General features: G+C 49.2%; 9 protein-coding genes across 9 annotated transcripts; 7 read left to right on the forward strand and 2 right to left on the reverse strand.

Annotated features, from left to right (window-relative positions):
- Positions 1-15: 15 nt before the first annotated feature.
- On the forward strand, positions 16-2,631 carry LACBIDRAFT_327136 (uncharacterized protein; the record flags this gene model as incomplete). Its single annotated transcript, XM_001880991.1, has 6 exons — positions 16-347; positions 574-1,069; positions 1,159-1,281; positions 1,442-1,632; positions 1,685-2,005; positions 2,067-2,631. 6 exons carry the CDS (start codon positions 16-18, stop codon positions 2,629-2,631), a joined length of 2,028 nt encoding a protein of 675 aa, XP_001881026.1.
- Positions 2,632-3,351: 720 nt separating this feature from the next.
- On the reverse strand, positions 3,352-4,012 carry LACBIDRAFT_294303 (uncharacterized protein). The gene is made up of 3 exons (XM_001881192.1): positions 3,947-4,012; positions 3,657-3,889; positions 3,352-3,606 (listed from the first exon to the last, which is right to left on the reverse strand). Exons 1-3 carry the CDS (start codon positions 3,988-3,990, stop codon positions 3,554-3,556), a joined length of 330 nt encoding a protein of 109 aa, XP_001881227.1. The 5' UTR covers positions 3,991-4,012; the 3' UTR covers positions 3,352-3,553.
- A 275-nt stretch (positions 4,013-4,287) lies between these two features.
- On the forward strand, positions 4,288-4,882 carry LACBIDRAFT_190777 (uncharacterized protein). The gene is made up of 3 exons (XM_001880992.1): positions 4,288-4,366; positions 4,425-4,657; positions 4,709-4,882. The coding sequence occupies exons 1-3, from the start codon at positions 4,326-4,328 to the stop codon at positions 4,762-4,764; spliced, it is 330 nt and encodes a 109-aa protein (XP_001881027.1). The 5' UTR covers positions 4,288-4,325; the 3' UTR covers positions 4,765-4,882.
- An 815-nt stretch (positions 4,883-5,697) lies between these two features.
- On the forward strand, positions 5,698-6,811 carry LACBIDRAFT_294306 (uncharacterized protein; the record flags this gene model as incomplete). Its single annotated transcript, XM_001880993.1, has 1 exon — positions 5,698-6,811. The coding sequence occupies one exon, from the start codon at positions 5,698-5,700 to the stop codon at positions 6,571-6,573; it is 876 nt and encodes a 291-aa protein (XP_001881028.1). The 3' UTR covers positions 6,574-6,811.
- Positions 6,812-7,898: 1,087 nt separating this feature from the next.
- On the forward strand, positions 7,899-8,667 carry LACBIDRAFT_250157 (uncharacterized protein; the record flags this gene model as incomplete). Its single annotated transcript, XM_001880994.1, has 2 exons — positions 7,899-8,466; positions 8,519-8,667. Coding segments are annotated over 2 exons (717 nt in total), but the record flags the coding sequence as incomplete, so codon positions are not given.
- Positions 8,668-10,220: 1,553 nt separating this feature from the next.
- Positions 10,221-10,904, forward strand: LACBIDRAFT_174092 (uncharacterized protein). The gene is made up of 4 exons (XM_001880995.1): positions 10,221-10,309; positions 10,455-10,538; positions 10,602-10,616; positions 10,684-10,904. Exons 1-4 carry the CDS (start codon positions 10,230-10,232, stop codon positions 10,742-10,744), a joined length of 240 nt encoding a protein of 79 aa, XP_001881030.1. The 5' UTR covers positions 10,221-10,229; the 3' UTR covers positions 10,745-10,904.
- An 894-nt stretch (positions 10,905-11,798) lies between these two features.
- On the forward strand, positions 11,799-16,826 carry LACBIDRAFT_327145 (uncharacterized protein; the record flags this gene model as incomplete). Its single annotated transcript, XM_001880996.1, has 14 exons — positions 11,799-12,129; positions 12,233-12,348; positions 12,407-12,503; positions 12,553-12,960; positions 13,010-13,103; positions 13,154-13,269; positions 13,320-13,378; positions 13,505-13,637; positions 13,688-13,742; positions 13,801-13,958; positions 14,017-14,214; positions 14,273-15,595; positions 15,657-15,772; positions 15,828-16,826. 14 exons carry the CDS (start codon positions 11,799-11,801, stop codon positions 16,824-16,826), a joined length of 4,203 nt encoding a protein of 1,400 aa, XP_001881031.1.
- A 499-nt stretch (positions 16,827-17,325) lies between these two features.
- On the reverse strand, positions 17,326-18,736 carry LACBIDRAFT_297490 (uncharacterized protein; the record flags this gene model as incomplete). Its single annotated transcript, XM_001881193.1, has 5 exons — positions 17,326-17,510; positions 17,568-17,733; positions 17,793-17,873; positions 17,929-18,095; positions 18,148-18,736. 5 exons carry the CDS (start codon positions 18,734-18,736, stop codon positions 17,326-17,328), a joined length of 1,188 nt encoding a protein of 395 aa, XP_001881228.1.
- Positions 18,737-19,757: 1,021 nt separating this feature from the next.
- On the forward strand, positions 19,758-21,843 carry LACBIDRAFT_235343 (uncharacterized protein; the record flags this gene model as incomplete). The annotated part of the gene is made up of 11 exons (XM_001880997.1): positions 19,758-19,846; positions 19,893-19,925; positions 19,974-20,100; positions 20,159-20,310; positions 20,361-20,492; positions 20,548-20,751; positions 20,801-20,865; positions 20,918-21,308; positions 21,366-21,528; positions 21,590-21,638; positions 21,689-21,843. 11 exons carry the CDS (start codon positions 19,758-19,760, stop codon positions 21,841-21,843), a joined length of 1,560 nt encoding a protein of 519 aa, XP_001881032.1.
- Between the last annotated feature and the right edge of the window lie 40 nt (positions 21,844-21,883).

Below are 21,883 nucleotides of genomic sequence, written 5' to 3' on the forward strand. Positions count from 1 at the left end.
CTTCCTCTCCTCACCATGTCGTCGCCAACGCCCCTCGCCGCTGTCCTCTCGCTGCTTGCATTCCCCGCCCTCTCAGCAGCTTATTCCTGGAATTTCAAGGCAAACCCGCAGCAGTGCTCAAACCTTACCATATCCATCTCAGGCTCCGATGGCAAGCCCCCATACCGCGTGCTTATCATACCCTTTGGACCCAGCCCCCTCCCGAATAACGTCGAGGCGAGGACAATTTTGGACATGCCTTTTGAAGGAAACTCGAATACCATCTCATTCCAACTCAAATACCCCGCCAATTCTCAGCTTGTTGCCGTAGTGAGTATTCTCTCGATTTCTATTCCCTCTTTTCTTCTGTATGGTCTCTTTCCGCTTGGAATCCTATTTCTTTCGGATTGGCTTGTTGGTCCTCCCTCCAACACCTCCATCCCCGTTTTCTTCCTGCCTTCTTCGCCACAACATGAATCCGGAGATGAGTCCCACTTGACGCTGATAGCCGTGATGCCTGCGGTTGTTACAATCTCGGAGAATTGTGCCGGGGACAACGACGCGCTACCTACCATCCCTGCACTTGGACAACAGTGTTGTGAACTACCTGCACTGGATCCACTCCCCCCTTCCATTCCTTCTGCCACCTGATCCTTACGACGCATACCATGCATACAGCGCCTGTTCACTAATGACCATCAATGCGCGTCTGAATATCGGCTATGTCAAGCTTTTCCACCTATCCACCTCATGGCGAAAAGTGACTTTCATGTCTCCTTACCGCAGCATCAGTGACTCCCACGAGCCTGTATCGTTTGACAGGCTATGGCGTCATGTGCAGTCTTCAACCCTTGGCGTTTATCGCTACCCCTATCGTGGACTTGTCGAGCTCCATCGTCGCTATGGCGGTCTTGAAGTCTCCACAAACATATATTCCTTGTGTAGATTCTTACACTTTACGCCATATGGGTGCACTTCCTATAATGACGCTGCCAGGGTCCCGACGATCGTCACCTGCTCTCGCATATCCTATGGAATACCCACGATAACTATCTTGATGACGTATCGTCTGACTATCTGGCGCTTACCAGTGACTACACTTGGAATGCATGGGGTCATTTGAGCCTTTCGCCATTCTCTGACTGTGAGAGAGGTGGATGCTGTTACACTACGCCATAGTGGATGCTGTGTTTCACCCATGCATCTACTCAGATTGACGCTGCCTGGATCTCTTCTTGGTCATCATCGATGGTTCAAGGTCTGACTAGTTGGCGCTTACTAGTAACCGGGCCTGGAATCTATGTGGTCACTTGAGCCATGCTCCTTGCCTGTGTCGACTTTTTTCACCTACTTTGACTCGATAATTGCATTTATTCTATCCTTATTCACCTCGTTCTTTCCACATATCACAATCCTATTCTCTTGTTCTTTGGGACACATGCTGATTTCTCTCTATCTCTAGGTTAGTGATTCTACAGGCTTTGGTTCAGGTGGTACCAGCGTAGCTGCACAGGTTGCCACTTCGTCGGATGCCTCGTGTTTCAATGCCACTGCAAACGTCTCCCCCTCATTCGTCTTTTCGATATATCCCCCAAATCAAATCGTCCAATGCCAAAATACACGGCTAGGGTGGGATAACTCAACTGTGCAAGGGTAAGCTTGCCATCTCACTATCTTGAAAACTTGGCATACCATGACCCTACAGAATCCCAAATTTCCTCGGAGTAATACCGGGAGGACAATCTTTTGCTGTTCCGGAGCCGCTGGATTCCATCACCAATGTCGATTCAGAAGGTACGGGCTTTACATGGTTACCAAATCTTCGGGGGGGTACAACGCTGCTCCTTATTGCTGGCGACAATCGGGGAAACGGAACGGGTGGAAGCTCGCTTAATACAGTGAGCACGGGGACTCAGAACATTGGGACCTGCTTGAATGCAACCAGCCCGAGCTCGACGCCCGGGAGTCCTGCTGGCGGGAGTTATCCGACTAGTACAAACGGGAGCTGGACTGGCGGAGGTTCTGGGTGAGGGTTTCTTTCATTGAGGTTGTCTATCGCAAATGCCAACTCATCCCTTGGTTCTCAGTGGTGGAAGTACGAACACGGCAGCTATTGTTGGAGGTGTCATTGGCGGGGTTGTCCTTCTTCTCGCGGTCGTCCTACTCCTGCTGTTCTTCCGCCGTCGTGAAAAATTGCAGAAGAGACAAAAAGAACGGCCTGTGGACCTTCTGAACGCGGAGGAAGACGGCGATGAAGATCACGCTCCCAGACAAAACGAACTACCGCAGTACTACCGACCGGAACCGTTCATGGTATCAGACACGCTCTCTGGCACTGGGGACGGGTACACAACGGACGGCGAACGTCCGTTGAGTGGTGTTACGACGACTACGAGCTACTATAACCGCAGTGCGACCCCGGAGGGCAGCGCGGCGTATGGATATGGGGCTGGTGTTTCTGGAAGTTCGGTTGGGGGACGGAAAGGGGGGATGAGGCCGCTTAGACCGGTCAATATTATTCAGCATGATGATGCGGGACCGAGCGAACCGAAGGAGGAGGAAGGTGATCCGGAGACGATCGAGCTTCCGCCTGCTTATACTGCTATGAAGAAGGCTGCTGCGGGTGGAGGTGGGGGAGAGACGGAAGCGTGATGAGGAAGGATGTTGGTTGGTCGTTTTCGTTTCGTTCTTTTGATTCTGATTCCCTCTATGTTTATTTGATGCATCTCTTTCCCCTCGCCCCATTGACCCCTTGACATACGGACACGAATTTTACGATTTCGCGACGTCTTCTCCGTTCCGTTTCAATCCACACCTCTGCTATCTTGATCGTGACTCGGCCTCCTCCCACACTCTCCTCCAGAACCCTACCGCATCGTCTCCACCACACCTACATCCACACATCCATACCTACGCCTCATATTCGAATTTCGAATCCCACTGCATTTCTCCACTTCGTCCTCCCTCTGCACTACATCTTGTTCGTTCGTTCATGGACTTTATAGCTATTGTCACCCAAACCAAGCCAACCCTTATCGTATCGTATTCTATTACCTTAACCGTTACGTATCGTATATGTGTAGTACCCACACCACCTTCAAAATGAACCTGAGATGTTTGAAATCGAGTTGGGATGAGTTTGGGATGAGGGATTTGTAATTTATCCAAGTTGTCGATGGTTGCAGTAAACGTAGCTCCAGGTCTGGCTTGATACTCAAGTAGGTTTGCTAGGGGGGATACGCAACCTTCCTCAACTTGAAAATCCATACGATAGTCTCGACACCAGCCGTTACGATGGGTGATATCACAAGGGTATTTGGCCTTCCTACTTATGTAACCAAAAAAGATACTCCCTCCTCCCTCAGATTTCACATTGCAATTACTCCGAGGCAACTGGTTTCGAGTCTACGCGTCCGAATACATTGAATACGTCCACAAAAGATTCTGCGACCATAAAGAAGCGCACCCGAGATATGTGGCAATTAATTGGTATTATAAACAACTGACGATGAGAGTACTATGCTCAAATTCCTTTCCTACGCTAATATCCGGATATTGGGTGTCCCATTCGCAACTAGAATTTGTTCAACTCTTGTTTCGCCAGCCCCTTATCTTGTTGGATATTTCCTGCCGCAATTTATTCAGAAAATATTCTAAATATCAGATTTTCAACTTACCAGCAGTCTCTTGCGCACGGTCACCAGCAAGAGCGCCAACGAGGGTGTCCCTCTTGCCTTGCAAGCGATCTGTGGCACCATCGACGTATCCCTTGGCCTGAGCGGCGTTGTACTCTGCCTCTCCTGCTGCGTGCTCCTCTTTACCGGACTGCGTCCAGGAAGTGGCTCCAGTCACGTTGCCGATGGCCTCGACGATCGTGCCCTTTGCGGAGTGATATTGACCGGTTGTCTTGCTGTATAACAAGTTGAGTGAATGATGATTGGGATTTTGGAAAGGATGGAACCCTTACTTTGGCTCACCGGAAGCTGTGTTCTGTGCGGATTGGGACGCCATTGTTAATTGTGTGGTTGTGGTTGATGATGCATTGAACACGAAGCCCGAGCTCTTTAAGAGCGTTCTCGGTGTGGAGCTACCTCAAAGCTAAATTGTCATGGTGGTCATCAGAGGCGGCAATGGCGTTTGAAGTAATTACGCACAAACAATACGAAAGGTGACGTCGTTGTGATGGTATGATGCAAGGGTGACAAGTTTCATCATCATCGAGAAAGTGAAACCCGCCAAGATTGCGCGTACACCACAGCCGAACTCCACGCCATGGAAGGTATATATATTTCACAGACAACGAACTTTTTTTTTTCCCCATCTCATAACATTTTACTATCGAACACATGGCTTCTTTCACAAACAACACAACTTCCGGAGATCCAAGGTATGCAATTTTTATGAGAGGCAAAGAACGTGCTTGCTTATTGCTTTTTGTAACGCAGCAAGACCTCTGGTAAATTCCACTCCGCCAAGGGCACCGCTGTCGAGACGGTTGGGGACCTGACAGGTGCTACGTCGTGGCAGCAATCCGGCAAGCAGGAGCATGCTGCCGGTGAGGGCGAATATAAGGCTGCTCAGGGCAAAGGATACACTGAAGGTACCTCGGATCGTTTTACCGGGAAGAAGGATGCCGTCGTTGGTGCCGTCACGGGTGATAAAACCCAACAGGCAGCTGGTATGTTGGTTTAAATTTTAGGGGGGTGGCTTTCTCATTCTTTTTTGTTAGGTAACACGCGCCGTGACAAGGGTGAGGCTCAGCAGGAAATCAACAAGAGTATCTGAACGTATTGCTGTAAACTATTGAGAGTCAATGTCGCGTCTACTTTACACTCTCATCGGAAATATGGATAATTGATTGTACTTTTTGATGAACACAACTACGGCATAATCTGTTAATGCCTCGACGACGCACTCCATTTTGATGAAGTAATTCCGAAGAGCGTCTTACCACGTGATCGCATCATCGCATGTTTACATCAGTTAGGTGCCGTGCAATTTCGACACAACCTGTCATGTCAACGTTCAATATTCAATGATTGACCAATCTCCTCTGCGGTCCTTGTTCGGGCTTCCAGTTATTTTGAAGCCAAATCGCCTCAACTCGATCGGCTTATATTTGATCGATACGACATAGCCAACCAAAGCCCCTGTAGATACAAAGTATAACGCTATGGACTCTCTTCAGCGTCACTCCTTTGACCCACCAACGCATTGTGTTGATGATCTTTCTGCTTATTGGAGGCCACCATTCTTCACCTCGCATCTGGGACCTTCCTGCTCACTCACACGTGCCACGCACTGCCTCAAGCGCTTTCACCAATCACGCTGGAACCTGCTGGAACACTTGACAGCCTACACGAGTGCCCTTGAACTTTGAAGGTCATTCTCAGGAACTGTTTTTATCATGACAGATCCTAAATACCGCTCAAAGTACCCACAGTGGTCATAGCTGATGACAACAGTGCACGAAGGCTGTTCCAACGCCGACTCATTAGGCTGTGTCCAAGGTTTTTTTTATGCTCCAGCTATGTCCGGACCTCTAAAACTAGAATCGGCCATGCCATGACTACACCGCACGACGGACCTTGCCACTTAGCTGCTCCTGCGCTTATAAGGAGTCCGTTGGCCTTGGATTCTTGCTAACCTGCTATCGTTCACGCCCATCTTAGTTTTGGATTCTTTCCCCGGTAAGACCTGATATCGATCCAGCTTATCATGCCTTTTCTGATCCATCTCTTATCAACAGTAGAGTTACCCGCCCACCTTACTCCTCACAAGGTCTCCAACGCGATGCCCACCGCCGAACTCTCAACTCTGGCAATTGACGCCTCTCCCTTCTTCGACATCTCCTCCTGCCCGTATATCGTCACTGATGTTAAAAAGCCACTCCCTAACATCCCTTCGAAATACGAGCACTCCCAAGATCCCTACTTCGGCTTGTGCGACATCGCTGAACTGTGCACCAGCTACCTCGTCAAAACGTTCGGATGCTCCGAGGAGTCTGACACATCCCGCTTTCTCCGGCAACCTCGCCTCCCCATCTTTATCGCCAAGCTGGTGTACAGGACTGATGTCCCCAATTCGGTCGTCTCTGCGACCCTCATTCTTCTCCAGCGCTTCCATGCGCGCCTCCCCGCCAACTTCCCCGGCTTCTCTGGCCACCGTCTCTTCCTTGCCGCCTTCATCATCGCCGCGCAGGAGTTCTGCGAGTGCAATATCGGCTCGGTGTCAGAAGCAAAGACGAGGAGTGCGAGGTATTGGAGCGAGCTTTCGCAATTCCCTGAGCGGGACATTGACGATTTCCATGGGCAATTGTTTGATGAACTCGAAGGAAATGTGACTGTTTACCCTAGCTATGGAGTATCCTTGGAGAAGATGAGGGATAGGACCGTCAAGGTCAACTTGGATGCTCAATGGGCGGTTTCTGATGATCCCGGCAACGAGAGTTCCGTGGACGACTTGTCGTTGGCGTCTTCGGGGGACTCGAGGGGTTGGAGCGTACCTTCGACGCCGGAATCAGTGGCTCCTCCTAAACCAACTCGGTCAGTGAGGAAGAAGATCGCCTCCATTTTCAAAACAAAGCGCTCTTAGATGCTCTTTTTGTTGTGGTTACTTTTTGGGACTATCATTATTGACGGTTATCACTGCTCTTTTTTATATACATCGGTCTCTAGGATGGACATTGTTGTATATCATATCCTATCACGCATCGACTTAAACTACACCGTAGAATTTGATTACTATCCCATATAACTTTACGGTAGACAGTCTACTTATCATTGTCAGCGGTACAGCTCCTCAAAAATAATATCTGCGATAGCTACTTTCAGCAATGCGTCAATTTTTGGAGAAAGTCTATGATCTGCAGCTGTTGTCTTCAGCAGACCTAAGCTCAACGTGGCACCCCCAATTTGGGTTCCCCGACTCACTCGGACGCTCCTTAATATTTACCACCTCTTTTCGATAATTAAATCGTTCACCTGGTCGTCCTTATCTTTACGAAAATATCGGGTCGGATTTAGGGACGAAGGGAAAAGCTCATCATCGGGCCTTCGCATTCTCAGACGCCGCACCTCACCCCGCAGAGCCGTTCCCCTTAGCTTCCGCACCTCGAAATAAACAATAATTCAAATTATCTTTTTTGCGCCCCCCGCACGTTCGTCCAAATGTGATCCCGGGCGCGATAGTAAATTGAATGGTAGGAAAATAATTTACAGCCACCAGAATACTATAGAGGGATTTTGATAGGAATTCGACACTGCCGACTCACTATCTGACTGCCCATTTGAAGGGAAAATTTACTGTTTCAGCAAGCATATCGAAGGAGATATGCCGAAGAAACAGAAGTTAGAACTTAGAACCGAAAGACTTCACCAGGCGGTGTCTATATATATACATATGTCTATTTACGGGCTACCCCTATATTTTACTTCCGCGAAATACAGATCGAAAACGCTGTTAGGTTCTTTCAGGGCGTCAGGCAGCCTCTCCTAGCATTGGCCCGCGCGAAGGGAGCGCTCGGGTATTCAGATAATCTTCCAACAGCGCACCGAAAAACACGAACCGCCGATCGACCCCTTCCGATCGAGGGCAGACAATGACGTCCGCCGAGCGACGGTTTTGGGTTGTGATAAGGTTCTATGTCTCAGAATTGTCATGTTGCTGATTCAGGTGAAGAGGTGTATATACTGAGGGTAGCGGAGGTTGCGCTGAAAAACCACAGCATCTAGCGGCCAGTTCTCGTTGTGAGTTACCGTCGAAAACCTCGTGGTACCCACGCACTCACCAAACCTCAGTCGCGTTTGAGTGAAACAGGTCCAAGGTCTTGTCCTAGCAAAGGTGAATCACTTTTCTCCCTCTTCTTTTGAGTCAAATTAGGGACTCACCTTCTTAAATTTTTAGCGAGCATGTCGAGAATGGTGCCTATAGAGTCCCCTGCGGCCCAGCACCCGGCTCTAGGCACCCTCATCGACGAGGACACTCTCCAGCTTGTCGAGCTCCTTGGTGTAGGGGGCTACGGCGTCGTCTACCGAGCCGTCGATGCTTTCTCCAGCTCCTTCGCCGTAAAGTGTCTTATAAGCAACCAAGGATCCTCGCTTCGCCGACAGCTCCACATCCGGGAAATCACTCTTCACCAGCTCGCGTCGGCTCACCCGGGTGTTGTCACACTCCACCGCGTCGTAGAGGAGCGGGGGTATACCTACATCATCATGGACTATGCGTCAGACAACGACCTGTTCAGCCAAATATTGCATGAGAGTCGGTATCTTGGGGATGACCAGCTCCTCAAGCACATCTTCCTCCAACTTGTTGACGCAGTGGATTACTGTCATTCCTTGGGCATTTATCACCGCGACCTGAAGCCCGAGAATATCCTTTGTTTCGACCGTGGCCACAGAATTGCTATCACCGACTTTGGCCTCGCCACCACCGAGAAGTCGAGCAAAGAATTCAGGACAGGTAGCGTGTATCACATGAGTCCAGGTAAGCTTTGAGTAACTCCTGAAGGACTTGCTTATTTATCCTCTTGTCTCAGAATGCCAGGCTGGCGATTCTGAACGTCCTGCCCCATATTCACCCTTGTTCAATGATGTCTGGTCGTTAGGGATCATACTCGTCAATCTGGCAACGGGGAGAAATCCCTGGAAGTCAGCTACGCCCGATGACTCCACTTTCCAAGCTTACCGACAAGATCCTCTCAACTTCCTTCCTACCGTCCTGCCTATTTCCCATGAACTCAACAAGGTCCTCGTTCGAGTGCTGAGCCTTGATTGGAAATCAAGGTACCGGCTCCACGAATTCCGGGCAGCCATCGAGAAGATCGAGACGTTCTACTCTCATAGCGTTGTCTTTGAGGGAAGTCTTGCCAGGTGTCCTTGGGAAGAGGGTCTCGACTTGGGAAATGGTTCAACTGTATCAGCCAACATGGACAAGCACTTCGTGACCCATCCACCAACCAATGCAGAACCATATCCTGTAGCGTCGACATCGAGTTCAAGTCAAGGGGAAGACGCGTTCAGGTACGACGGATGCCGCCCATGGGAAGAGGAGCAGGAGATTGAGTATGTCGAGGACGAGTTGGACGGGTCATATCCTTCAACGACATGGTCCTACTCCTCCAATAATTCTTTCCCTCACACTCCCTGTCAATCTGGATGTGATCCTGCGAGGAGACCGGGCGTGAGGCTCACAATCGATACTCATCATGTTTGTTATCACGACAACGAAGACGCTTCGTCGACAGATTCGTCGACAGAGCCCAGTCCAGAGGCGGCATACGCATCCTCTTTCTTCCTGGAGAGTCCAATCGCAGGTTCGGACGCGTCTTCCCTTTCGTCAGAGCCTCCTCAAGTGGAGAACGACAAGACGCGATCTCCCACCCAGTCGATCTATTCGTACAGAGAAGTGTCCGTCTTCTCTGACAACTCCTCTGAATCTGGTGAATTCGAACGGGATTACTCAGTGGGGAGCTACCAGATATCTGCGGAAGAGTCGAATGGGGACAGGGCAAGTATCATCCGGATGCCAGAGGTACACACCCCCATACCCGCGTCGAAGCCTATCGATATCTTTGGCGGGGGAGGAGGAGGGAAGAAACGGCCGAGAAAGACGAAGATGTCGAGTATCTTCAACACGACCAAGTTATTCCCTCGACCCTCAGGCCGTGCATGGGGAACGACGACGACGACGAAAGCGACGATGGACGCCCCGCACGCGTCGTCTTCTCCTCAAGTGTATCCGCTGTCGCCGCCGATCCCGAGTGGCTCGCATACCCAGACGCAGATGCAGAGCGACTTTGAGGCGCCGATGAATGCGTTTGGTCGACGAGCGCGGCAAGTCCGGTCACCGCGCCAGTGGTTCCCTACCAAGTTCTTCGTCCCTGCCTCCGACGTTGATGTGTAACTTTTTCATGCGAGACGATTCCACCACTCCCCATACATGTGTTTTCCGAGTGTCGTTTTCGTCCTGTCCTCTAAATGTCGGTTCTTCCTTCCGATATCTATCTTCATTTACGTGGTTTGTATTTACTTAGACGTTCGTTTTTCGTTTTTGGGTTTTTTTTTTTTTCGTGGGGAGAGTAGGCGTGTATTGTAGTTTCTGTGTATTGTCGTTCGTTAAACTTTGGGTTGTGATGAGAGCAGGAAAGTGAAAAGTTGACCCACGCTTATCCGCATATCCAGTTAAGCGGTCACACAGTTCTTGATAATGTCACACCAAGGTCACATCTTTGTCGCTGGACATCATACATGGCGGCGTCGACGACAGCATCCCAGGAAGAGCTCAAGGCGCACAGGGTCCCCTTGGCTTGGAGAGACCAATGTTCTTCGTGCGTCGTAACATTTACTCTCTTGTCTGTCATATGCTGACGTCCACGCCTCTTCTACTCTGCTTTTGAACCTAATGCGTTCTACTCCGATTCATCAACAATCTTTCAACGGCGTTCATTTTACTCTGGAATCAACGTATGCTAGCTTGCTTATCCCTCTGAACCTCTGCCGAAAGCAGAAACTCTACAAGCCCTGGGAATGCGAACATGAGCGACATACATACGACAAGTGCGTTTATACCGTTCATTACAACTCATAAGTAGGTCTCTTATGTCGTTTGTCTACGTGCAGGTGCCAGTATGATGAGTGAGTTGAACTTTCCTCGCTCTGCTCGGGCTTATCCGGAGTTGCTGATACACCGTTTTTGTTGTAGCTATGTACGGCGGATGAAGGAGTTGTCGAAGCTGAAGCTTGCGGCTGCAGAGGAAGAATAGATGCCACCATAGCTGGAATAGATCTTTTTTTTATATTCGCATCAAGAACAAAGTGGTTTACAAAAGCCTATTAACTGTGAAGGGGCCCCTTCAAGATGTATCCCTGTGCCGCGCTTAATAGCTCAGTCCATGAGTGCAAAACTCAGCTAGTCCCCATTCCATTCTCGTCACGTACCATCACTGGTCCTATACTCCAAGAACTCATCAAAGACAATTTGCAGCCAGTGTCTACGGTCCTGACGAAGTTTGATTCTGGGGTCGTTGGTCATTTCGTTGAGTTTCCTCTTGCAAAGGGATAACGCCGGGGTGCTATACTCCGGAGGCCCGGAAATAACGATCTCCATTTCCTCCAACGTTATCGTCCTTGATATGCATGGCACCTGATCCACAGCCCAGAGAGGGCCCATACTATTAGCGTCTGTTATCCTTCTGAAAGTTTTCATTGAAGGGTATAGAACCAAGTCAACGACCTCGTCGTCCCGCATGAAAGTTTGGGAGCTGGTGAAATGCTCGAGTTGAGGACGCTGAGGGAGGTTGGACGCACGGAAGGGACCGTGGATAGGACCCAGGACGAGAGTTTTGAGAGTTGCGGGAATGGCGTGTTCCAATTTTACCCACTTGTTTTGGTCCAGATACAAGAGAGTGAGGTGTTCGAGGTTCTTGCATTCCCATAGTAGGCGGCACACGATAGTGAGTGGCCAGACGGCAGATGCATACTCCAGATCCCCTGGCTCGTCGGGGGTTCTTCCAATGTAAATGTTGCGAATGAGGTGAAAGCGGCTGCTCATCCTGCCTTGTGGGACGTTATGGGCTGAGACAAAGGTTGAGAGATGGGAGGCCGTTGTGAATGAGATGGAGTGATACAGGAGAGGAAGCAGCCATTGGTATGCCGCTTGACAGACGCGAATAAGAGAAGCGGGTGGTGGCCAGTTTTCTGTAAAGGCCAGGAGAAATACTGTAGGGTAAACCCGTCAGACAACGAAGATTCCCGTATGTTTTGAAGGCTGCTAACTCTACCCAGGCGAATCAGAGTGACCGAAAGTCGTGTAGCAGCATGCGCACCTTGCGGATAAGTTCGACAGGAAGTGACGGTGGAGGCGACGAGAGACGAGCAGTATCTGACATTCAAATGGGGCTAGTAGCGGCAGTTGAGGAGGTTACCTCATTGCGGTCACACGGTGAATGTTCAAAGTCCAACACATTTGTATTCTGTCCACAAACTGCTACTTTGGGACCTCGCCCGCGGGTTTCCCGTCTCCCTCTCCCTCAACTCCACCACCAACTTCACCAATTACTCGCTCATGATACAGATTTGTACCGCAGAGGATGGTCAAGTGTTTCAGGTGATCCTAAAATTCATTTCGACCGAACCACAGCTTACAAAGGTTACTAGGCCAATGCATCGTTGCGGGACATCGAAAGGCAATTTGCTCCACGTCCTTTAGATACCTCACCATGCTAATGACCATTCTAGGATCGGAAGTTTAGAGCAGTTTCTGCACCAGGAAATTGGAATCGACCAAGACGCCGCACTTGTTTATTTATCTGACGGCCGACGATTGACCAACACCAATATTAGGGAACTAGCTGGAGCACAGGGTCAGGTGCGTTCTGAGCTGTTTTGTTGTTGGGTTGGGTGTCTTGACTAAGCTCGTTCCGCAGACCATCTTCGTGTTCAATAAATATTATCTCGACTATGATTTGGAGGAAGTGCTGCGTGAACTCCGGGTAGAGGCGCCGTTGCAACTTCCAATGGAAGGTACGCAAATGATACAGGCGTTTATTCACTTGACTAACGCTGTCCTTAGATGTGGTCTCTGCCACTCCCCCGCTACGCCATTCTCAGGCTGCTGCCACTTGCGTTCGTAATGCGCACATACACAATGACCACGTGAAACACCTATTTGCCTCTCTCCAGTACCAACACGAGGCTATTCGAATAGCGTCGAGCAGTCTGGACTTTAACGTCCTCGCCATCGTGGACACCTTTGACGGGATGAGTGTCACCTCGCAACGCGAGCTGGAAAGGCAGACAAAGTTGCTGAATGGCGTCGAAGCGGACTTGGAACTCATCAGCAGAGTGCAAATTCATGTCGAATTCATGTCGAATGCTGTGCGCAAGGCGATAGAAGGCGGTGAAAGGCATCGCACATTGGGGGATTACGTGTCGCATGTGAAGATGAAACAGGTGGCCGAGCTTTGTTCCCGAACCCACGGTCAGTTATATGATTTCCACTGTAGCAGATGATTTAACCCCGTGTATAGAGGATCTGCAGGTGAAATTTGATCAGGTAGAGCTGGCAGTCAAGACTCTCAAGGAAGGCACCGATGTAGTACGCTCTTCATTATCAAAAACCAAGTAAGTATGCTTAGTTTGAAGCAATCTATGTTGCTCATCAAAGAAAACAGCTTGTTGGAAGACGCGGAAGCTTGCGCACGCCGATCTCAGGATATACTTGTCAAGATTGTCGACAGCGCAGCAGCACTTGAGAGTGGGGCCTCTGATCTCGATGTCGTCATCCAAGGTACGTTCCGCACTCAAGTCCCAAACCCAACGTTCTTACCTTGTCCTCAGAGCTGCATCAACTCGATGCCAATCACCGGAGGGAAGTCCAGCTCATAACAGATGTGAAAGTAGGTGCCCGCCATCTTCCAGTTCCTCGTCATCTTTTATTCACCGCCACAGTGTAGAACGCATACACTCAACAATGCCTCACCGCCCTTCGCCAGATAAGCGTCCTCAACAATGACATTGTGCAGATCCCACCGAGTCTAGCGGCTCTTCAAGCAAGTTTTCGAGGCAAGAACAGTTTCTCTCACATCCAACGCCTGCATAATATGCTCTATGCGTACGGCGCGACCGTCATTGAGATTGTCAGAAGAAAGGAGTTTTGTGGGTACTATATTTGCAACCCTGATGCATGTATTCAACAACCACTTTAGCCCGGTTTTTTTATCAGCGGGCTCAAAGTATTTTGGAAGTCATGGCTAAACTTTCGTCAGTCTGATCTCATTCTTTAATTGCTTGGGTGTATGTTCTGACTCGGCTTGAATAGTGCCAGCGAGCGCAAACGTCGGCAAGTCTATCGCGGGGAAGTACACGGTCAATTACCGTTTGAGGCCCGAGGGATGGATGACCCTGTACCTACGATTGACTTTTCGCCATCTGGCAACTCAGACGCTGCTTACTCATTCGAACGTGAAGATGTTGATGGTAACTCGGTTTTGGCCGCTTCCTTCGGTTGTTCTCATTTGATTTTTTCCCTCTACAGGCCTACTCCGTGTATTAGAAGATTTAGAGCGGTATGCTAGGTCGACGGGTGATCCTGAAGCCCTTAAGACTGTGCAGGAATGCAAAGCATCTCTTGACAAACTTGTCATCAAAATGGATAGTTTAGAGGCGGGCTTTGACAGGATTGCCGAACGTTCTCTCCTTTCAGCTTCACGGCTTTCTTTATCCCGCCGACGCAGTCAGTTTATTAGTCCTCCGTCATCCATCTCCAATCATTATTAATGGTATTGAAACAGCGATCGAGGCTGAAGAACAAGCATATCACGAACTCGTCGAAGAACTTCGTATATCTCGTGAAGCAAAGGCTCGTCAAGATGCTGTATTCCAGGAAGAACGTAATGCTTTGCAATCCGAGATTCGCAGGCTGAAGTTGAGCCTTCAAGATGTCGACTCGTCCACTTCAACCGAACAAGACCGTGCGGGGAGATTGGAGAGAGAAGTCCATCAAGTTCGTGCTCAGTTGGAAGGGGAAATTACCGCACGTCGGATCGTGGAAGAGAGAAACAGCGAGTTGCAAGCGGACATTGAGTCTCAACGGATCGCCATTGCCAGAGCCCTTGCAGATGCCACGGAGCAATCAAAGGCCGCTCAGAGGTCGAGACAGGAGCTGGAGCAGGTGCAGTCTGAATTTGATGAGATGAAGGAGCTCGTTTCGCAGAATGAGAGCAAGATATCTGTTCTTGTCGAAGAACAAGCGAGAAACTTACGCAATCTGGAGGACGCGCGTGCCCGTGGAGAGAACTTGGAGCTGCAAATCCAAGCTGCTCAGGCAGAGAGCGAGGAGGTTCGACAGGTGTTGAAGGCGACTAGCCAGGAGAAGGACCGGCTGCTGAAGCTTCAGGCTACTGAACATGATCGGATTATCCGGGATCATATTGCAGAAGCGGACGGGGATCGTGCTGTGCTTGAACGTCAGTTTCACGAGCTCAAGAATTACCAAGAGGGTCTGGAGCGAGAGGTGAAGAACCTTAAAGCGGATATTGAGGTGGCTAATGCGGATGCGGTTGGGCTGCGAGAGGAGCTGCAGAGGGTCGAGCATGAGCTTCGAGAGGCACGACATGTTGAGCGTATCCTCCGTGATGACTTGAAAGCAGGACGGGCTTCACAATCAGATTTCGACCAACGCATGGAGAATGGTAATCGACTGATAGCGCAAATTCTGGACGTTGCCATCTGTTTCAGGAATTCGCATGTGAAAGCTTTGCAAACAGCTCAAGCCGCGTCTTCTCACCCAGCTTCGAAACATGCCAATACGCTTGCGGAATCGACGACTTTCTCGCCGGGCTTGTTGCGGATTGGGCAGCAACATGACGAGCCATCGCCGATTGACCCGTCTGATCCTGCGGCTGCGTTGGAGATATTGAGGGAGTTGGATCATGATGTTTTCTTGGAGGCTGTTGCGAAGACGGGGTCGACGATTCGGAAGTGGCAGAAGCAGTGTAAGGAGTATAGGGAGCGGGCGAAAGGGAAGATCTCGTTTCGCAATTTTGCGAAGGGGGATTTGGCGATGTTTTTGCCTACGCGGAATTCGGTGTCGAAACCTTGGGCTGCGTTCAATGGTGTGTTCTTTTTTTCGTTTTTTGCTCCCTCCTTTCTGATTTTGATTTTATTGTTTCGTAGTCTCCTTCCCGCATTACTTCTTGCAAGCCACCGGTCATCTAGCTGAGCAGCTCAAGACAAGAGAATGGATTGTTGCTCGCATTACTTCGATTACGGAGCGGGTGGTTAATCAGCAGGTATGTTCTATGGATACGTACTCTAAATTTCAAACTCTGAGCAAAGCCTTATTAGGATCCAACTAGTAATCCTTACGGCCTTGGTGAGGGTGTCAAGTATTACATGCTTGAAGTTGAAGACTGGACGCAGCCGAGTGGCAATAAACGCCGGGCTTCAGGAAGGAAGACAACATCTGAGAAAGATTCCCCAAGTTCTCCAGGATCTGGTAGACTTGGAAACAAAGCAATACCCCCACCAGAACTCGAAGTTCAAGACACACACCCTTCAAACTCCCATCTATTCCCTGTACGGACTCGGGCCAATTCGTCACCGACCGCTCGGCCTTCGTCATTATCTCGTCTACTTGCACAAGCCTCTGTAGAAAACGGTGCCGAAAATCCCACTGAGAGCCTACCAGATGATGAAATTCCGCCACCTGAATTGAGAGCATCATCGCCATCTCCATTACCATCACCGGCTGTCTCCCCTCCTTCCCCGCCACAAATAATTGGTTCACTGCCACAACATGTTCCAGGTGTTCACTCGCCCCTGCGGCCGAACTCCCGCGCATCTCGCCTCTCTTCTACGTCTCGGTTTTCAGTTGGTCGGATCCCTAACTTAGGTAGTGTGTCGACGGGTACACCCAAAGCCGCCCCAACTACCGCGTTGACTGAAGATCCAACGGCATCCTCTCCAACGTCAAATGATGGAAACCCTTTTCGCTCGCCTGTGGCTCCCTCGCCTGATGAGTCTATTTCCGACGGTCTGAATAATATCGTCAACGGGAATAGCAGCAGAAGGCGAACAACGTCCTATCACATCCCCCGGACATCTCCGCTTGCGGTAGGCAGTGCGTCCACATCTAGGGGCCCTGCTTTTTTGCCCGCGAGACCGTCTCTGACCGCCACTGCCACCCTTGCGAACCTGGCGAACAGCTGGGGCGCCTCCTTTGGCAGGAAGAAGAAAGCAGAGGTGGCGGGGGGAAGCCTCACGACCAATGTCGAGGCTTTGGCCGATGATACCCGAACAACCAATGATACTTTGGTCCGAGATATGCTTAAACGCTTAAGTTAACATTAATGATCGCACTCGTTTGGGCCTCTTGCGAAAGCTGTACTTACTAATTATCATATTTTTTTTTGGTAGAAGGTGGCGATAACCGTTTCATCAACCCTATGTTTCGTTTGAATTGAAAGATCTAGCTTGGTTTTCACCAACCCTACAGGTACGTACTTTACAACAGTTTACAACTTGTCAGTCTCCGTGCTGCGGAGAAAGTTGAAAAGATGGAGTTTCATGGCGGTGAAATACAAATCTCCCCCGATTAGCTGGGCGCTGACGAGCACTCTGCTTGAGCTTGACGAAACCAGTTATGCTACAAGAAATCAAGCCCTGAACGTGTTAACACAAAGCGACTATTGAATGCTGACATGGTTTGTTAAAACTCAAAACGCATCATTATCCTCTGCATTGGGTGTACAAAAAAGACAGTGTGATTTAGACGTTTGATATGGACAACATGAAACCGTGCTGTCAGCCCAGCAACGGTACTTCCTGACCCTTGCCCTAGTAATCAACTAAAATGATTAAGCCAAGGGTCCACAAGCAACTCCTTGGCTGTGCTTCTATTTTCCGGCAGCCACTGGAGCATTTTGCGAACGAACTCGATAAACAGTTTCTTATCTTCGCCTTCCATGTTGTTGATCGAGTTTTCAAGGGTGATACCTTGTGGAATCAGGTTCTGGCGCTTGAATACGCCTAACAGTAGATAAGTATTAGCAGTTGGTCTACGCGTAATGTGTAGATGAAACTTGCCATTAGATTCGAACCATCGGGAGGTCAATTTCCCTCGGTCAAGCAGCTCTTTAGGGGGACATCCACAGAGTGCTATTAGTTGTGCAAGATGTGCACGGCTGGTATACTTATTGTATTCAGGATCAAACCCGTCGCACAACTTTTTGCCTTCCAACAGATCCCATATCTGTCCTCGCGATGACATCAGCCTTCCTGTACTACCGGTTGCACAATAACCAACCTTACCATCACACCGAAGTTCCATACATCTGCGCTGTACGTCCAAGGTGCACCCAGAGTGACTTCCGGTGAACGGTATGGATTGGGCTGAATAGGGTGCATGAGGGGGTGTGAGACATTTCCGATCAAAATCCGTTATCACTGGTTTCCCGGGGCTTGACTTGGGGTGTCCAAAGTTGTTTCTCGAAAGGTATACTATCCTATCATCGAGAACCTTCCGGAGAGATGGCTTCTCAGCTTCACCCTTGGCAACGTCGTCGAGCACTGATGAATTCTCAAGCCTGATTAGAATATTCTCCGGCTTTATATCTTGTACTACACGTAAATGTGGTGCTGAAATATGAAGACAGATCATACCTACCGGTGTGAATGATGTGACATTCGGAATGGAGATAGTCTATCCCGGACAAGAGATACTGGAGTGTCAAATTTAGAAGATCCGACGAATACCGGCCATCATTGAAACGCTGCTGAAGCAGCCAGATAGGTTCCCGCATGGGCTCGTAGACGAGGCACATATGCGATCCATGTGGTCCCTTAGCCTCAAACGAATCAACTATTATTCGTACGAATTGCCTACCCGGATGCGATGGATTTGCAGTTGCAATAACTTGGGAAATTTGCAACTCATGGCTAGCGGATGTTTGGTCGGCATGATTGTTGGTACATATTTTCAATGCTACATAGCGTGTAGATTGCCACGGTCGTCTGCACAAGTTTAATACAAGCGGCGTCCAAGTTGCTGACGACACATACCGACGAATATCTTTAGCTAGCCACACAGTTGAACTCCCGCCATACCCTAGCTTTGTGACTACTCGATAGGTGTCACAAAAGACCTGCCCCGGATTCACGGGGAAAAAATGTCGAGGGTCGTAATCATCCTTGCGCTCTTCCTCGATCAGGGTGTCGAGTGGCGGCTGTTTTGACGACGCAGAAGCGAGCGACATAGTTGGTACCCGCGAGGGTCCAAAAGGTATGGCACGTCTTATCCACATTACATTGAAGGAATGTTTTGGCTTTCTGGGTGATTCAAATGTTTGGGAGATGCAAGTGAAAGAATCTGATGTGGGCAACTGGCAGTGTTATTTGGCGATGTTTATTATTATTTAAGTTGCACGGTAAGTAATAACGTGGCTTTTGAGTTTTGATTCTTCTCAACCGTTCCGCTAAAGACAGTTCTTAAAATCTTGTTGGAACTAGGCAAACAAAGTAATAAAACTCACCAATCTCTAACCATGCTCAAAACTTCCATATCAGCATCAGCGCGGTTCCCTTGAATCTTGATGTATACCAATGTGAAGCTAGGGCTAGGAACTGTAAGTTGAACTCAATCATTGTACATTGACCCTTTCATACAGACCTGATAGATAGTTCGTCACACAGCCAACCCTCGGTCCAAGGTTCAGTTTTGTTCAGTTACGTGTGATGAATGACTTTCATCCGCTCCGTCAAGATACACCGTACTTTCCGGCACATTCAAATGTGCGTTTTACACCGTCGTCAGAACCCGACGATTCTCCTCAGGTAGTCATCCCCTCTAGGATAACCCCGAAATAACTACATCCCGCACAGACTTCAGTCCTCCAACAATCCAAGGGCTGCATCCACAGTGGTAGACGTATGAGATTCTGAGGCGTGTATCCGATTGGACAACAAGCGACACGGAAGACTTCTCACAAAGATCCGACATCGCTATCTGACTGGCTGTGCGACCAAGTTGTGTGCTCACTGGCTACCATTTGTATCGCCGAGTGTAGTTCTCCCACATGCCAAAATCCAGGTTCGGAAATTCCCTCGGGCGACGAAACAGAGTGTACCTCTGGAAAATCTGCATCTAGGGTCGCCTCCTACCGTTGCTTGACACCATTTCCTGCTGCAATGCTATAAAGAACCATGCTCGCTTCTGCAACTTCTCATCAGTCTACACGCTACCCTCCTTGCACTCAGTCATACACTTGAAGCTTGACAATGGGTGGGGGTGCCATCGAAACCACTGGTGTAAACGCCAAATATGGTCATCTCATCAACCCTCGGAGAAAATGGTACAATAACAGGCGGTATGTTCAAAGTCTATACCCATTCCCTGCCTCTTAGCCTATTTAGATTGATTACCCTTAACGCCTGGATCTTTTTACTGTGAGTCAATTGATGCCGTATAGACGTATCTTTTCATGTTTTGTCTAGCCTCATCACCTCTTCAACCATCGGTTACGATGGAAGTATGATGAATGCTCTTCAATCTACTCCCCAGTGGAAAAATTACTTCAATAATCCCACTGGTGGAAAGCTCGGTCTCCTCAACGCCATACAGGTCACCAACGTTTATCTCAACTAATTCCTGGCGCAGTCTTAACAGCTTGTTTGTACAGAGTATCGGAGTTTTGGCTGGGCTTCCGTTCGCTCCATATGTATCTGATGGCCTCGGACGTCGTTCAGCTATCTTTTTTGGTGCGGTGATTATGTGCATTGCAACGGCTATACAAACGGCCTCTCAATCCATTTGGATGTTCATCGGTGCTCGGTGAATCCGGTTATCAATCACTAAAATGTCGTCAACTCAATAATTTCTAGCTTCTTAATTGGTTTTGGGCTTAACTTCGCCGCCAATGCCGCACCCATGTTGATCACTGAAATTTCATATCCCACATACCGTGCCCCCTTGACGTCAATGTACAACTCTCTGTGGTACTCCGGAGCTATTGTGTATGTCCTATTTTATCTATTCCCGTGTAATCTGTCACTGATATCTTTCCATAAGTGCCGCCTGGACAACCTTTGGAACGTTGAAGATTGACAACAGCACATTGGCGTGGCGTATCCCCTCTGCTCTCCAAGCCCTGCCATCGGTTGCCCAGGTTCTTTTAATCTGGTTTGCTCCCGAGTCCCCTCGGTGGTTGATCAGCAAAGGAAGGAATGAACAAGCTCTCAAGACCCTTGCCTATTACCATGCTGACGGCGATGAGTATGCATATCTTAGACGTGGTTGTCTCGCTCCTCTAACTTCCAGCTAGGGATGACTGTTTCGTCAAGTATGAGTTCGAGGAAATCAAGGCCGCACTTGACTTGGATCGTACAGGTTAGTTACTTTGCAGGTGACTCGGAATTCTATTTATGTATACTCACCGCAGTTGCCGTTGGATGGATGACACTCTTCTCCACTGCCGGGAACAGAAAGCGCATGCGCATCATCATCGCCCTTGCCTTCTTCTCGCAATGGTCTGGCAACGGTCTTGTATCATACTATCTGAACAAGGTTTTCGACACCATCGGCATTACGGATCCAACAATCCAGTTGCTCATTAACGGTATCCTTCAAATATGGAACTTGTTCTGGGCTCTTTTGGCAGCCTCAATGGTCGACAAAATTGGACGACGAATCCTCTTTATGGTCTCCGTCTGCGGCATGATCATCTTCTTCACCCTCCAGACTGCATGCTCTGCTACGTTTGCGAAAACTCAAGATCGCGGTGCTGCCCACGCTGTCATTGCGTTTATCTTTCTGTTCTATGCATCCTATGAGTGAGCCACGTTGTGTTATTCTGATCGAGGGAACCAGTTCACATTTTTGCCTCTCAGCCTGGCATTCAGTCCACTTATCATCTCATACACGGTCGAGATTCTGCCATTCCGTCTCCGTGCTAAAGGCTTCACCGTCTTCGGCTTTGCCATTTCACTCTCGCTCATCTTCAACCAATATGTCAACCCTATAGCCCTTGACAAAATCGGCTGGAAATACTATGTACGACAACGCTATCACATTTGACTATAATATCATTCTAATTCCAACATCTTTCAATCAGATCGTCTATATCTGCTGGCTTTCTTTCGAAGCTGTTTTCTTGTGGTTCTGTGAGTCCTCCACAACAGCACTAGCTGAAGAGTCTAACCGGCGAGTTCAGATGTCGTCGAGACCAAGAACTGCACCCTAGAAGAGACTGCTGCCCTGTTCGATGGCGACGGAGACAAGGATCAGATAACTCCCACCGTACTGCAAGTCCAAAAGAAGGATGACATGTGCGACTCCCTTGATGAGGATGAGGTGGTCAAGGCATAATTTCAGGCCGTAGTTCAGGCTGTATTTATGCTATCACCCA

Source organism: Laccaria bicolor, genomic scaffold (assembly GCF_000143565.1).
Source record: "Laccaria bicolor S238N-H82 LACBIscaffold_12 genomic scaffold, whole genome shotgun sequence".
In the NCBI taxonomy this organism is placed as follows: domain Eukaryota; kingdom Fungi; phylum Basidiomycota; class Agaricomycetes; order Agaricales; family Hydnangiaceae; genus Laccaria; species Laccaria bicolor.

What these genes read in the sequence shown, in the direction of transcription:
- LACBIDRAFT_294303 (XM_001881192.1), bottom strand. Translation starts at nt 3,990, where the DNA reads ATGGCGTCCCAATCCGCACAGAACACAGCTTCCGGTGAGCCAAA. An exon ending in ACAGCTTCCGGTGAGCCAAA is followed by an intron (nt 3,890 to 3,946) that starts GTAAGGGTTCCA and finishes CTTGTTATACAG; the next exon opens with CAAGACAACCGGTCAATATC. An exon ending in CCGTGCGCAAGAGACTGCTG is followed by an intron (nt 3,607 to 3,656) that starts GTAAGTTGAAAA and finishes AAATTGCGGCAG; the next exon opens with GAAATATCCAACAAGATAAG.
- LACBIDRAFT_190777 (XM_001880992.1), top strand. Translation starts at nt 4,326, where the DNA reads ATGGCTTCTTTCACAAACAACACAACTTCCGGAGATCCAAG. An exon ending in ACAACTTCCGGAGATCCAAG is followed by an intron (nt 4,367 to 4,424) that starts GTATGCAATTTT and finishes TTTGTAACGCAG; the next exon opens with CAAGACCTCTGGTAAATTCC. An exon ending in TAAAACCCAACAGGCAGCTG is followed by an intron (nt 4,658 to 4,708) that starts GTATGTTGGTTT and finishes CTTTTTTGTTAG; the next exon opens with GTAACACGCGCCGTGACAAG.
- LACBIDRAFT_174092 (XM_001880995.1), top strand. Translation starts at nt 10,230, where the DNA reads ATGGCGGCGTCGACGACAGCATCCCAGGAAGAGCTCAAGGCGCACAGG. An exon ending in TGGAGAGACCAATGTTCTTC is followed by an intron (nt 10,310 to 10,454) that starts GTGCGTCGTAAC and finishes AACGTATGCTAG; the next exon opens with CTTGCTTATCCCTCTGAACC.